This window comes from Periplaneta americana, chromosome 13 (assembly GCF_040183065.1).
Source record: "Periplaneta americana isolate PAMFEO1 chromosome 13, P.americana_PAMFEO1_priV1, whole genome shotgun sequence".
Taxonomy (NCBI): Eukaryota; Metazoa; Arthropoda; class Insecta; order Blattodea; family Blattidae; genus Periplaneta; species Periplaneta americana.
The window spans coordinates 54963920-54980625 of NC_091129.1; the positions used below are offsets into that span (position 1 = coordinate 54963920).

Sequence of the window (16706 nt, forward strand, 5' to 3'; positions counted from 1 at the left end):
AATTCCAAGATGGGTTCACTTTACACCAAATGATCTCGATTGGATTTAACATTGGAGAATAAGGTGCCAACTGTAACTTCTGAAATGCAAATGATAGTTTCTGAAATACAATTATTGATGTTTTCTGAAATACAACTGATGTTTTCTGAAATACAATTGATGCTATCTGAAACTGAATTGACTAATCTGAAATACAAATGATACTATCTGGAATTAAATTGACAAATCTGAAATACAATTGATGTTTTCTGAAATACAATTGATACTATCTGAAACTGAATTGACTAATCTGATATACAAATGACAAATCTGAAATACAATTGATATTTTCTGAAATGCAACTGGAAAAGGTGTAGACAACAATTATATTTAATCAATCAGCAAACCAAAACAAATCTAAAATCACTCGAATCTACAATTAATGTTTTAAGTAAACGCGGTTATTTATATACCCTTATTAATGAAACAAAATTACCATGCAAACAAACGAAGTTAAGTGCATAATAAATAACACGTCATGTACATTTTTCAGGAAAAAGAAATGGAGAAGAAACATGTCAACAAGCAGTGCTTATAAAAGTAAAATATGTAATAACATCAACCTCTCCGCCTTTTAAAGGAAGTATAAATCACTTCTGTCTCTGCCCCTCTCCCAGTATTCAGCTCAGGGTATAAAAGCGCATCACAAAAGAAAACAAAGCACACTCATCGGCACCACTACAGATGCTACTTTGTAGACCGATAGAAGCATTTCAACAGTATATGTACAGTTTACTCTTCCAATAGAAAGTATTGTAATTAAGACATCTGAGAATTAAAATGGAAGCACTATTGGCATTACTGTTCAACCTCGTGATTGTTATCTTGATCATTTTTACGGCGTGTTACTTGTATTTAACACGCAATTTTAATGCGTGGAAAAAGAGAGGAATCCCCTACTTAAAGCCGCTACCATTCTTTGGAAACTTAAAAGAAGTAGCACTTCGAAAAATGGACGTAGGGCAACTCGTTAGGAAAATCTACGAAGAAAACAAGGATAAACCGTATTTGGGGCTATTTTCATTCGATCAACCTGCCTTATTCGTGATCGATTTAGCTCTTGTGAAGGATATCTTAGTGAAAGACTCACACGCATTCGCCGATAGGATCTTGTCTGTGGACGAGAGCTTAGACCCGCTCAACAGCAAGATCATGTTCACGCTCAAGGGACAGAAGTGGAAACATGTTCGCCAGAACTTAACACCAACTTTCACTTCCGGAAAGATGAAGAAAATGTTCTACCTTGTGGACAATTGCGCTAAGCAGCTTGTTCAGTGCATAGACGACACAACATTTAAAGGTGAGTTTGACATTAACTATTAGGATCAATTAAATTAGTACGTTATTTTTTGTTGTTTTTTCTCCCCCCCCTCCAAAAAGCAATCAACTATAGTGCTGTGATTTCCTTACCATGCCTGCCCTCGTATTTTCTACTTTTGTCTTACAGACGTCTCTGTAGTCTCGTAAAACTTCATCCTGAAAACACATTTCAAGTCTCAATCGAGAGATATCATTTGTCCGCAAAGAAATGGACTAGTATTTTCGAGTAATTTTGTCCGAGTTCTTCTCTATTAGGGACAAGTTTCTTCCAAATACCTAAATCTAAGACAAGGAACTCCCAGTTTGATTCCAATGGTCTCTTAAAACTTGTTGGCCTTGAGTGGATTTTAACACACAAGTCTCTGGAACTATCAATTTTCGCTTAGGCTGTTTGGTCCCCCCCCCCTTGACATTCCACGACTCTAAGGCGAATGTCAGGTACTAACATGAGAATACTGGGCTTCATCTCGCAAAATACTATTCTGCTATAACCACTTCCACCGACTTTAAATAACTTGGTAGCTAAATTATTTTTTTTGTTTTGTTTTATTTTTATATTAAAATTAATTAATTGTTTTTGTATATGTAATACAAGCGTCGTTAAATAAAAGGCATCATAGCCAAAAAATTATGATCAGTATCCTGTTATAAAAGACCTGAAGGCCGATTTCTTAAATTTACAAACTGGAATTGGAAAGCTTTCGAACATTATTTTCACTCTGGACTCCATTAAAATATCTATAAAATCTTCTACAGACTTCAAACATTACCAACCCACAGACTTTATACGTCATTAAGGTGAATCTTCAGTTGCTATAGATGCTTATATTGATGAAATAGTCGGCCTCTGTAGCGTAGTTGGTATAGCGCTGTCCTGCTATGCTCGAGGTTGCGGGTTCGATCCCGGCCCAGGTCGATGGCATTTAAGTGTGTTTAAATGCGACAGGCTCATGTCAGTAGATTTACTGGCATGTAAAAGAACTCCTGCGGGACAAAATTCCGGCACACCGGCTACGCTGATATAACGTCTGCAGTTGCGAGCGTCGTTAAATAAAACATGATTTAAAAAAAAAGTGTGAAATAACATGTCAGATAGATGACAAGCTCGCTCAGACCATTGTCTGCTGTCTTGAAATTTTTATGTGGGCGAGATGTGGCAGGCGAATTTTGCCCGGAGCCCTGTATCAGATAGAAAGTATAGGCCTATTATTTTATCTGAGATATCTACGACATGGATCTCCCACCTTTACTCCTTTCCCAGAGAGAGACAGTCTCAGAATTTTGTTAACCATTTAAAATCGAGTTTATCCATTGCTCACTAAAATGTATTCAAAGACTTATTTTGTAGGTCTTCTATGGTAGAGCTATTTTTGCGGCGTAAGAGATCGACACGAATTACGTACTGTAATAACAGGAAATTAGAATCTTATGGTTTCACGAAGCAATAAGAATCTTTTCGCAACGTGACAAAATATAGAGTTAACTGCACAATAGCGGAATTCTGATGCAGATCTGTGCATTTTTTTTTTTTTTTTTTTTTTTGCGACTTGCCCAAAACAATAATTTATCAGTTTACAGGAGTAATCCAGCATCATGAAGCAAATTACATAATTTACGTATCTATAGTTATAAAAACATTATACTGTAACTTTTATACAACAATCTGACTTTTATTTTTACCTTTAATCACACACCCGTCAACAATGTGTATTCCACTCAACACAGCAACACAGTAATCGTTATTGCACTCCACCGAACGACAATGACAATTCACATGTATTATTGAGAAGAACAACAATGTACTCCTAATTTCAACTAATGTTCACAAAGCACTATGTGCAGAACAAAACTGTCAGTTCTCAGTTCACAGTTCGTTCGCCTTGGCTAGTTCTTGTAGCTCACTCACTCAAGTTCACTGTACGTCGAATCCAAGCCTTCTAGATACAGTTCACTACACTTCGAACCCAAGCCTCCGGATATGTCGCACTCGCCTGGATACCGCCACAGTTACAGAATCACTCAAGTTCACTGCACATCGAACTTAGGTCCACCTCGCTGCTGTCCAAGACTTGAAGGCTGACGAAGACTAACTGCCGAAAATTGCTCGCGCTTTTATTACTAAACCATAACATCTCGAAACTTCGATCTGCGTGGCTTACAGAATCTTCGGGAGAGAACTGCTTCCACATATTTCCCCTGCTCTCTCCGCTCCGCGTCATCCCGTAGTTTTCCTTCCCCTCGCTCCGTACCGCCTACCGAAGCTCGAGTTTAGTTTCTCTGCGCCTTCCTTCTCGCTGGATGCGCGCGCACACTCCTGAGGCAACTAGAATCTTCCAACACGGTTGCCAAAATACTAAAACAAAACATGATAAATGACATCTCTACCATTTACGGTACAAAGGCGTTTACATCATTCAGTATGGAGAATACGAGTGTCTCTCATATGTTATTTATTCATTTTATTAAATAGCGAATATAAAGTAATTATTTCGTTCAGTTACTTCTCTTGTGTATATAAGGGCTATAATATATTGGGAATCATTAAGTGGAAAGCTGGCGTACGTACTTATAATAACATTCTCTATTTAATAAGAACATAATTATAATCATAACATAGCAAATCCTAAAAAAAAAAGTTGTCGCTCTTAGAAAAAAAAAAAAAAAAAGGAGTGAACTTACCAAAGACAGGTACAGTATGGAGAATCGTTGATATCCTCTTCTCTGAAGATAGTGAGAAGTTTTGTAATTTTAAAGTAGAAATTTTTATTCGCAATAGACTATTGTGTGGTGTAGGTCGCGGAATTATGAATACCAGTCCGTGTCGCGTTACTATGACGTCACGTACGTCGCTAGTATCGCTTCATTGTTCATCTCAAAGCAGACTAATCGTCCACATTTCTTCCCCCTCACAGAAAATTGATACATCAGGATTCTAGAGCTTACAATAAAATTGTACTATACAATAACATTATTCACAAATAATCTCCTTCTACACTTAGTAGGCTACGTGCTCTACTGTATGTGACCAAAATTCAAGTCAGAGGAAAAGTAAAAAATACTATCCAGTCTTCTTTTTGACGATAATTTCAGGGGCCAACGCACTGACCGTCAAGCCGATGATGGACCGCTACGTGATGGATGTGATTTCGCGCTGTGCGTTTGGCTTGGATAGCAGCTCGCTGCAGCATGAGGACGCCGAGTTCAGCCGCAATATGCGCAGAGCCTTCCACTTCTCCTCCCTCAAAAGTTTCGTGAACCTCACCACGTTCTTCGCACCTGAGATTCAGAGTATCCTTCGCGTCAAGATTATGGATCAGGAAGTGGAAAGCTTCCTGCGTGACGTCGTATGGGGCGCAGTGCGCTTCAGGTAGGTATCATCATTGTCATTATCATCAACTAAATAGTCATCTATTCTTATAATTACACAGCTGGATGCTGCTTCCATAATACGTGATTACGTATAAATATTCAAATGTCATCATTTTCTATGCTATGGAAAGACTTAATTTATCTCCTTTATTATAATTTTTTCTAAGAATTAGTCTATCATAAGTTTCCAAAGTCCTCGCCCGTTTTTCTTTACCGCATATATTTCTAATACAATTTTATATTAAGATCTACATATGAAACAACATGAATAATGCAAATAATTAAAATACTATGTACTGAAAGATATTTAAAACAGAAATTGCAATTACAAAAGAAATGTTAGAAAATTACAAAATATAAAACGTCGTTTTTAATGCACTGTGATATTTCATACAGGGACATAATTTTATTTTTACTTCAATTTTATTGTAGGCCTACCTGAGATTTTGAATGTACTTCACTCCCACCCCTTCTACTAGTAAACTTCCAACCGTTCTCCACACAGAACCGAGGCCGCGCATGCAGTACTGAGTTAGTGAGTATAGTACGTTCCAGAAATATATTCGCGTTTTCCAGTGACGAAAGAGCTTTCAATATTGAATCATATTTTCGCACAGGTACTGTCGTCCGTTTGCGTACGTCGTATCCCGGTTTCCCCCACCTGCTTCTGTTCGCCCCTCTGTAAAGTCTAGTAGCTGGGCTGTCTTAGCTCTTTTCTGAAAACATTAATTTCTGTTAGGAATTGGACGTCTACGTAATATTATACAACTGTTTAAAATAACTTAAATAAAAGGGCCTCGTTAAGTAATTAACCGTCACTTGATTTCCCCCCCCCCTTTCTACGACCCTGCGACAAAACCACTTGAACGGACAGTAGATAGCATTTCTGAGTAATTTTATATTTTCGGATCGGGCAGAAGTGGAGATTAAATTTACAGTACGTAAGGTATTCTTTTATAGAGTAGGTATAGAATTATTTCAACATGAGTTACTCGTACGAAGGACGAAACTGGTAATTGGAATTAGGTACAATAGTCTATAGTGCGATAATATGCACAAAAGAACTGAAGCCTGTATCGAAATGAAGGCCACCATTTTCAAAAATGTGTTTAAATGTCCATATTATGATTATTTTTCAATTTAACTTCATGCTCTATATTGTACGCTAATGTGCTGTAAGAGTACAATGTACACTCCATAATTAATACGTCCGAATGGATAGCTCAATTCGTGAGTAAAAGCACTAGGGGAGAGTCGGGTAGTATCGGACATCGGGTAATATCGGACAGTGCATTTCTTTCATCTACCACCATACGGTAGTACCTGAATGACATGGTTACGTTTCTCTATGCGACATCACAGAAACGTAACCATGTCAATCAGGTACTATCATCGTGTGGTAGATGAAAGAAACTCACTGTCCGATATTACCCGAAGTCCGATACTACCCGACTCTCCCCTAAGTGTTAATACAGTACTGTATTTTGATTAAACAAAAACCTAATGAAAATGATCAAACTCAAAATTGCGATTTTCCTAGTTTACATAAATGGATGAACTGCTTTTCTTCCCCCTATACCTAGTAAAGTGATTTGTATTTTACGCCAGTATCATCGAACTCCAGTCTTGGAAGGGGGAGCAAGCGGTGTTTCCGGTTCTAGACCTTTAATCCAAAGATATAGCCAGGTTAATATTAAAAATGTTAGTAAAAATAAAATGATGCCCCTGTACTATTTTAAAATATATTTCTATAATAAATTACAGAACTTTCGGAAACTTTACAAAACTGTAAGAATACTAAAATAAAAAAAGAAGAGGCAATGAAGACTTCGTAGATTTAAGTTTTGGTTGAGTTGGATTCCCTCAAAGAGCAGCCTTACGTAATTTTTTCGACATGACTAAAGAGTCAGGCTATTAGTAAACGTCTAGATGCTGTTTCAGAACCCTAAGAAGGATAACAATAGGTAAAAATTCCAACATTTTAAAAAGTGATGATAGTGATGAAGATAAAGATGATCAATATATTTTCCTTCACTACAATTCGTTTGAGTTGATTGAGCCAGTTACTATATTCGTATGCTACTCATACTTTGTACAATTCTATATAGGCCTAATTCGTGCGTCTTCAACTTACAGAGAGCAGAATGATATGCAGCACCATGACTTCTTCGCACATATAATGAAGTTACGAACTAAGGGATTTGTTCGTGGAGAGGAAGACATGTTCCGTAAGTTCAACTCCATATGTGCAGCTATAATGAAAATATAAATAATAATAGCACCCATTAATTTTATTGTAAAAGTCCGCATTACGACTCCCACCAGCTTTGCCAATCCATAGAGAATGCAAGTTTTTGGTACTTCTGCCGAGAACATTCACATATTTCAAATTGAAATATCAAAAGATTATTTTCTTAGATAATGTTTGTAAACGTGACATTATCTCTTGGTAGCTTAACTGAAAGAACAGACTACGACCCCGGTTCGAAACCCGGCGATAGCGAAGTCGTATTTGTCGTGTACAAAGTAAAGGTTCCCAAGAGATTTTCTCGGGGCACTCCCGTTCTCTTCATCATTCCACCGTCGCTCTCCATCTTAATATTCACTGTTCATTTGAATAGCATTCATAAAAAACTGTGAGTAGCGATTAAGTATTGTGATAGGCGTACACAAGGTATCAGTCTGAGGAGGAGAATTAAGGGACACTCCAGTGCAGCTCCACCAGAAACTTCAGACTAAATTGACAGATGGTACCACACAAATGAGTCACCGTATCCACAAAAACGCGACTGATCTGACTTCAAAAATCATTCCCAGTATAAGAGCGGTAAGGCACAATACTCGTAAACCCACTGGAAGCTGCAGTGCTAGTTTTTGAACTCATCCTCCGGATGAAGGAAAAAAAGTGACAGCAGATTTTATGCAAATAGAGGCTAATAATAATTTTACACGAAACCGTAGATTTAAAATAATACTCATACTGTTTTCATATTAATTCAACAATATACTGTAGGGCAATCATGTCAATTGATGCCCATAGAAGCAAGCGCGCGCTTTAGAGCTCAGGAGAGCCTGAGCGCTTTACAGTGGAAAGGAAAGAGACAGACGAAAGAGGTAGTATATGCCGCTTGGTCGAGCTTCATTCAGGGATGGAAAGCACTGATTCAACGAATAAAGGGAAGAGAACTTATTAAAACTGTATCATGTTAATTTTTAGATTTGTCTGAGAAGTATGAGTACAATATAAGAATGTAAGTTTTAATTTTAATGTTCATTTTTCACAAGTTTGATTTTTTTGTTCAAAAGAAATATTTTCTCAACTTTTTTTATAAAAAAGTGAAATTTTCAGATGTAGGCATATTTATTTAGTAGCCTTACAGAACGTTTTCGTAAATCTAATATACCATAAATACGTATTAGGCCTACTGAAGATAGTGTATTTAAAATTTAGAAAATATTCACATGGAAATTGTTTGTAAGGAAATGAATTAATAAAGCTACTGTTACATCATAAGCAAAAGATACGTGGCCATGTGTTGTATAGCTTCAGCACATTTCGAGAAAATAATTTAATAATCTGCTGATAGGAAGTTGCTCACCAATATCACCTTAAAAACATAATGCGAAGAGAGTTTTGTTATGGAATATTAGTTACACTTAAAACATATACAGCACCTAGATAACTTTGTTTTGTACTGTAATATTATTTTGATTAGTTTATTGATTACTTTTATAAGGCTAAAGGTACCATCAATACCAATTCAACTTATCATGTCATACTCAATCTCTTTTTTTGGGGGATATCACTTTCTTTATGAATGATGTGTTTCATCCATTTAGTACAGTATAGTTGTACTACTATGGAATTTATGTGTATATTCCTTCTTAACGCTTTATTATGTTATTAACGTTTAAAACACAATTGCAATATTAAGAAATTGGTATTAGTACTTTGTTTTACAGACAATATAGATAATATCAAACAGTAAGAAGCCATATAAAAATAACGACATAAAATTTCACGTTCCGTTTGAAGTTTGTGCACCACTGTTTTCTTAATCTAACAGGCTGCTTATTCATATACACAACCCTTCCTCTTTCCATACTTAGCGCTTGATGCCCGCGCACGACGTCAAGGTCAGAAAAATGCGCTTGCTTTGACATCACTTCGTATTTCTCACTTTCAAGTTCATGTCATTCTGAATCAATATTTCAGTAGTTCTTATCCTATTCCATTTTTTCTTATCTGCCTCTTTTCTCCTTCCCTTATTTTTCCTATTCTCTCCTCTCCCCACTATCTTCTTAACATTTCTCTCCTTTTTCTTTTTCTTTTTCCTCCTCCTCTTCCTGTTTTTCTTCCTCTCCTTCAAGATAAGGACGTGTAACGCATATTTACATACACAATCATCGTTTGGTCTCCAGGATTCCATCATCCTCAATTAAGGGCTCACCGACGGGGGGAGGGGGGGTTCATCGGGTCCGGATCCCCCTCCTCTAAGTGATGATTGTAATATTTTTACTGAATTTTTTAAGCATTGATATCATATAATTCCGTTATCTATAACTTCACCGAAATCATTCACGTACATGTACAATAGCGGCAAAAAAACCGGACCGACCCTTGTAGCTGATTTCAGAGCCTTATTCACTCCAGAGCACGATAGACTGGTAACTAAGACTTTCGTGGTTCGAATCCTGCTTGGGAAGAAAACTTCTTTTTGTTCCTTATTCAAATGTATTCCCAATACTTTTCGATTGCTGGTAAAATTCATGTTCTGGGAATAATACGTTAATTAAGTAGTAAAATATCGCTGCAATCGAAATAAATTTGAATAAGGAACAAAAAAAAGTTTCCTTCCCAAGCAGGATTCGAACCACGAAAGTCTTAGTCACCAGTCTATCGTGCTCTGGAGTGAACAAGGCTCTGAAATCAGCTACAAGGGTCGGTCCGGGTTTTTTTTGCCACTACTGTACATAACACTTTTGATTTCACATCCATCGTGACATCACAGTTTCTCCACAAGATTTTGTTAACGAACTAAAGAAAAAGCCAAGAATATTGAACTTTGTTTTGTAAAAAAATAGAAGAAGGTATGTTTGGATGTGTGTGTGCATTTATGTAACTTAATATCCTTTTATTGGACCACCCCCAAGAGAAATTCCTGGGTTCGCCTTTGTCCTCAATATCTTAAAAGTTTAGATCATAAACTTCTAAAAACGGAAAAATATAAACTTTAGATATCCAGAATAATCTTCCTAGTGTACTCTTTTACGATGGATTTGTAGATCAGTATTTCTTGATCTTAAAACAAGGACACCTCCGCTAAGGGAACAGAATCAAAAAATATCATCAAACATATACATAGCTACTTAAAAATGGCAGTATCTTCTTAATAACGGGTTGTTCTGTATTATAAGAACATTAATAAAAAAGCAGAACTTCAAAATACATTTTACATTTGTTAATTCGGATGTTAATTCCGGTGAGTTCAGATGGAATTTGTGACGTTCTGGTAAGTTCTCACTTGGTACGTGTAATTCCACTAAACTTAACCATAATTCTTGCTGCAAAGTAAACACAGCTCCACGTAGTGCACCGACAGCAAACTTTTAGATCTTAAAGATTCTTACGCAAGACACTTATTTGAGGATGATTAATCAAATACCAGTAATTGAATTTAAAAATATTTCGTTAATGCTGTTTGCATACATGTACGCATGTATGTCGTACTTGTATAATATTAAATTAAATTATTTCGTACCGTATCTTTCACTTGTATCGATATCATTTTTGTTTGTTTCTCAAATTGTAAAACTTTCACTCTCACGCGGAAAAGAAAGTATAGAAGCACCTCATAAAATTGCAGTGTATTGGAACATGTTTCAGGCTTTGAAGGCGATAACTTCGTCGCACAAGCTTTCCTCTTCTTCGCTGCCGACTTCGACACGTCGACCGCCACCCTAACCTTCGCCCTATATGAGATGTCACAGAATCCAGATGTGCAACAGAGGCTGAGGATGGAAATCGAAGATGTTCTGGCAACACATGGACCGGAAGTATCCTACGATGCGATACAAAAAATGACGTATTTGGAAATGGTCATGTCAGGTAAGAACTTAAATACCTACCAGTAATCCATAAATTCGGCGTGATGGTAGACATTGATCGGTTTACATATTGGAGTAGTTGTTTTATTTAAGAAAAAATAATGTTCAAACCTCACATTTTGTATATAGCAATTTTGCATTAGTATCTCATAATATAGAAATGTGTATTATCATCGAACATAACTTAGTCACTAATATATTACATAAGGCGCAGATAAGACAATACTGGACGAGCCAGTATTATTGCTGAGAAGAAATGTGCTTATCTGTTTTCATGTTTAAGTACCCGATTAGCGTCACTAAGTAAATGTTGGAGAGTGATTATTTAGACAATCTCATGATATAATTTGGTAATCGAACTTCCGCTAGTACAAGCACTAAGCATAGGTCTACCAAAATTAATACCAGAATGTTTATAAATTTCCTGAAACATTTCGGATAAAGATATTTCGGAGACGTAGGTAGTGTTACCTATCTAACAATTGTGACGATTTATCGTCATACATAACAGTCGTTTTAATACTATCCCAACCAATTCATTTGTGGCTCCTCAAAGACCATCTTCTCACTAAACATTATGTTATATTCATTTTAATATTTAATATTCAATATTTTCACTCTTCATTTTCACACACATTATATCTCAACCACTTAATTTATGGTTGTTCAACGGTTGTCTTTTCTCTAAACGTAAAATGTTATTTTCATTTTAGTATTTCCATAGCTCATTCTTACAGACATATTTTTCCGCCGCTTAATTCATGTATGGTCAATGACTATCCACTTTCCAATTAACTATAAAATGTTATTCGCATTTATGTAGACTACTGGCTGTACCCGAGCACAAGCATATGCTCATTTAGGGTATCTATTTCATATGTATCAATTCAAATGTTAAATTGTGAATAAATTGTGTGTGAATTGTGTGATAATTTAGTATTTGCAAAGATCAAGCCATGGTCATTCGTAAAATTTAATTACCTTTCAAGAATTATTTCAAACTCTTTATATTCCGATTCTTCTCTTAACATATTGCAATAATAATAATAATAATAATAATAATAATAATAATAATAATAATAATAATAATAATAATAATAATAATAAATTCCGTTTCACATAGTCTGATATGTTATGTTACTAAAGTCAGCTTCACGGGACCACCTTCAAACTAATCTTTCTTTATCGCTATTTCAGAAACACACAGGAAATATCCAATCGTACCATTTCTGGACAGAAAGTGTGTGAGCGACTACACTTTACTATCCCCATCTGGAAAGGAAGCTCTTGTCATCTCAAGAGGAACTGGAATAATGATTCCTGTAACAGGCTTCCATTATGACCCCGAGTACTTTCCAGATCCAGAGCGCTTCGACCCGGAGAGATTCAGCGAGGAAAACAAGAAATCCATACCCCGATTCTCCTATCTTCCTTTCGGAGATGGCCCCAGGAGTTGCATTGGTACGTTTGCCATAAATTGTATATTATCATTATTACTTCCTCCACAATGATTATCATTATGACGGTAACAATAGCCATGATAATTACGTCAATTATGATAAGCGCCAACAGTGAGATTATATTAATAATCATAAGGAAGTTAGGTTAGAGTAGTGATCTCAAAAGAACCGATACGGAGCACAGACTTGCAGTTTATATGCAAGACAGTAAAACTGAAATAGTTCGATATCTTTGTGTGACGTCATTCAGTGCTAAATTTGAGTAGCCATGCGTCATGCTATTCGTGCAATTAAGTTTCAGTTTCAAATACTTAACAGTCAAAGTGAAATCACTCCACATCTGTGGAGTAACGGTTAGTGCGTCTGGCCGCGAAACCAGGTGCCCCGGGTTTGATTCCTGGTCGGGGTAAGATAATTGGTTGAGGTTTTTTCCGAGGGTTTCCCTCAACCCATTATCAGCAAATGCTGGGTAACTTTCGGTGCTGGATCCCGGGCTCATTTCACCGGCATTATCATCTTCATCTCATTCAGATGCTAAATAACCTAAGAAGTTGATAAAGCGTCGTAAAATAACCTACTAAAATAGACTGTTCACACATCTCATATTTTCACCATCCACTGAATATTCAAAATATGATGTAGAAAAAAGTAATGGGGCGAGTCTTGATTACAGTCCTCCTGTTTGTAGGCAACAAGTTTTGTAAGACTGTCCACAAGTAACATACATACAAGGACCTATGTTTACTACACATGCGCAATGCGTTGTATCTGGAACTTGTTAAATTAGGCGGTCCATTTTCTTCTGGAAATGTACGCTGCAAAACCTACTTATAACTAACGAACTACCGGTATGACTAAAGTGAAAGATCCACAATGTTCGAACAGCATCTTTTACTGTAATCATTTAACCTTGAAACAAGTAAGTCGGGGCAGTAAGGGGATTAGCATTAGCCTATTCTGGGCTGTAGGCAAGGGGCCGCATGTCCGGGGGGTGGGCATAAAAATGAGACGCTATATAGGCATAAGAAATAAACTTTTTAATAAATAACAGCAGAGACTAAAACCAAGGCTATCCTTGAGACCCTGATTTTATTAATCTTGTCCCTCTCCACCTCTTCTCCCTCTCAGGGAAATGGCAGCACTTCACGGATTACAATTTTAAATATGTTTCAAGTTATCATTCTCTGAATTTGTTAAAGCCCAGTGTCAATATTGAAAAATCTACAAGGGAAAGGGTATGTGTTATTTGTAGGAAAACATTCCCGATATTTTATTTCTTTCCGCTCGAACTAAATGATTGCCATTTTTAATATGCAAGCTTATGTAAACTCAACCTAACTCACAGAGGTTATTTGAGGAGACAAATTCGCTCCGGCGCCGGGGATCGAACTCGGGTCCTTGGTTCTACGTACCAAGCGCTCTAACCACTCAGCTACGCCGAAGTTCAATCCACAGTACAAGATCGAATTCCTCTCCTCTAGTGTTTATCCCTTTGTGGCCTTACTCCATGTTCGACATATATGTTGACATATATTAAATCAACTGCCATTATGCAAGGAGCGCACTCAATTGAATGACTTGGTAGCCGGGATTCCACAGTATTATTCACTGTTGGGCGAATAATCTACGTAAAGATTAATTTTTGTCCTACAGAATTTATCTGTTACGGTAACAATGGTTATTATAAATTCTGTAGGACCAAAATTAATCTTTACCTAACACACAGTGATTAGGCAGTGTATGGAGAGCTGTTCTCGGATTCCACAGCAAGTTAGTTAACACTACAATTCGATGCCAGATACAGTAATAAATGTCCAATGTGTATAATGTACACCAACACACTGCCTAATCACAAGTTATATTTATTTGATATCTCAAGAACTATTTGAGTTAGAAGAACATTCCAGAAAATTGTGTTAGTTTATTCATCAGATACTCTATGTAAAACTTGGAAGGATACTTTCTCTGTGTAACATTCATCGTATAACGTAACCATTTCAATTCGTGACAACAAATAGCTTGTAGTAACCTATTTCGTGACAATGAGAAAACAACAATGCAAATACGATGGCAATAACGACGGTGTGACATATTGTGCTATGTTCAATAAAAACCTTCTGAAGACTACACTTAATCTTATGTAAACTATATTTCTTCAAGGTTTTTAACATGTAAATTATCGCACATCATTATTTAAATAAGATCCATAGCAACGCTTTTCACGACAGAATTCTGAATGTAAATTGAAGTAAATTAAAGTTGAAACTGTTAAATTAAAACTCTGTGACAGTTTCCACTATACTATTCCATTAATACACCTTTTCTCCATTAGCTATCACTACCAAAATAGATAATGTTTTAATAATACTCACAGTTCATAATCAATGACAAATTTACCCACTCGTGAAAAATAAGCACCGAAACAAAAAAATCTAGAACTATGTGATACAGTGTGAATTTTACTTTCAGGAATGCGGTTCGCTCTGATGCAAAACAAAGCAGCTTTAATCCACATTCTGCGCAACTTTCAAGTGGTACCTTGTGAGGACACCCCCAAAAAACTGAAACTCAACCCTAAGGCCTTCCTCATGGAGCCGCAAGGAGACCTTAACCTCCTACTCAAGAAGTTACCTAAGTGATATTGTGTTAATAAACTAAATGACTTGGCTTAGTAAAAAAATTTAGTGACGGTGTTGTCCGTGATGAGGGAAAGTTCAACAGATAATTTTCCACAATCTCGAACTTGATGACAATTTATCTACGGTACATATATGTGCTTAATGTGGTGATCTATGTGTAGTATAATACAGGGTGTATCTAAATTGGTGTCAAATATTTCGGGGATGTGTTCGTAACACAAAAACATTACAAAAGGTTCATATGAACATTGGTCTCAAAATAATTTATTTCAGAGTTACAAGACAAAATTTAATGTTACAAAAGTTGCTCGAAGTGGCTTTCTCCTGATTCGATGTATCCCCTAAACCTGCGTTACATGCTCTGACGTACTCTGTTGAAAATTCCTGGAGTGTTTCGTATTTCGTGAAATCCATTTGGATACGCTCTTAGAATATCAACATTAAGTACAGGAGTCGCATAAACCAGAGACTTTAAATATCCCCAGACGAAGAAATCCATTGGATTCAAATCAGGCGATCGAGCAGGCCATGCAGTGAATCCCCTTCGACCAATACATCTTTGGGGAAATCGATCATTAAAAAATTACGAACTATCAGACTGAAATGAGCTGGAGCAGCATCGTGTTAAAACACATTCGTTTGATGACGTCCAGAAGCACATCATCAATTAAATGATGCAAATCATTTCGTTCTGTTCACTCACAGAATACATTTTCTTCTGATTTCTTTGCTCTACAAAATACAAACAAACAAAAAACCATCAAACAATCAGCGGTCAATGAAGGGACAAATCCTTTAATAACTCCCTAACGAATGGTTTTCAGACCCATGTTCTTATTAACTTTTTAAATTGTTTTGATGTTAAGAACACGTCCCCGAAATATTTGACACCAATTTAGATACACCCTGTATATTCCAACAGTTACATCGGATACAATCAATGCAAGTTTACGCTAATGTCTGATAGAAAGATAATGGGAAGGATAACGTTCCCATGCATTAAGCAATTCTGTCAGAAGGATCAATATTTATTTTTCGATATTTATAAGAACACGATAACATGCGAAAAACACAGATGAATGACTAGTGAAGTTTGTCTGCGATACTAGAAACTGGACTTAGAATTTCTAAGAGTCAGAATGAATGTGTGGTGAAAAAAGACTAGACATAGATTTTATGGGTGTGTCTCAGTTCTTCTTCCCGTTATTTAACCATTTTTATATTACTGTTATTACCATCAAACTTATGAATATAGTCGCCATGCCACACTGACTTGTCCATAGATTTTATAATGGACGGCGGAAGCAATAACAATTTACCCATTATGAATTTGGTTCAAATTACCATTGGAAATGTCATAATAATTGTAGCAAACTGCGAAGAAAGGAACTATAAAACATATAATTATGTTTTCATCAAAGCAAAACAAGCAATTTCATCCATCTCAATGTTACCAATGACGCACATAATCCTTTTATACATCGTGTATTGTAATGTATATATTTATAATTATTTTGTAATGTAACAAAATATTTATAATTATAATGTCTCCTATATTTTTATACTTATATAATCATTTCTCCTGCAGTCATGCCGAGTCCCTCCAGATTGAGATACCAGTTAGTCAACATGGGATTTTTCGGTCTCAAAGACAATATGTAGGACGGGTTTTCAGGCAGTACCTCCCTTTCTCTGCGTTCATTCTTTCATTTCTCCTTGTATCATCATATTCATTACCATCACTACTCCTATAGACTAATACAAATCCGCC

At 36.3% G+C, this 16706-nt stretch overlaps 1 protein-coding gene across 1 annotated transcript in view; it reads left to right on the forward strand.

Annotated features, from left to right (window-relative positions):
• The window catches only part of LOC138711926 (cytochrome P450 6j1-like), a 101726-nt gene extending 85229 nt beyond the window's left edge, over positions 1 to 16497 (forward strand). The window contains exons 6-10 of the mRNA XM_069843226.1: positions 4450 to 4726; positions 6865 to 6956; positions 10616 to 10837; positions 12034 to 12297; positions 14766 to 16497. Coding sequence (XP_069699327.1) covers positions 4450 to 4726; positions 6865 to 6956; positions 10616 to 10837; positions 12034 to 12297; positions 14766 to 14935 — 1025 coding nt within the window. The 3' untranslated portion in view covers positions 14936 to 16497. The remainder of the gene's footprint in view (positions 1 to 4449; positions 4727 to 6864; positions 6957 to 10615; positions 10838 to 12033; positions 12298 to 14765) is intronic.
• The last annotated feature ends 209 nt before the right edge of the window (positions 16498 to 16706 follow it).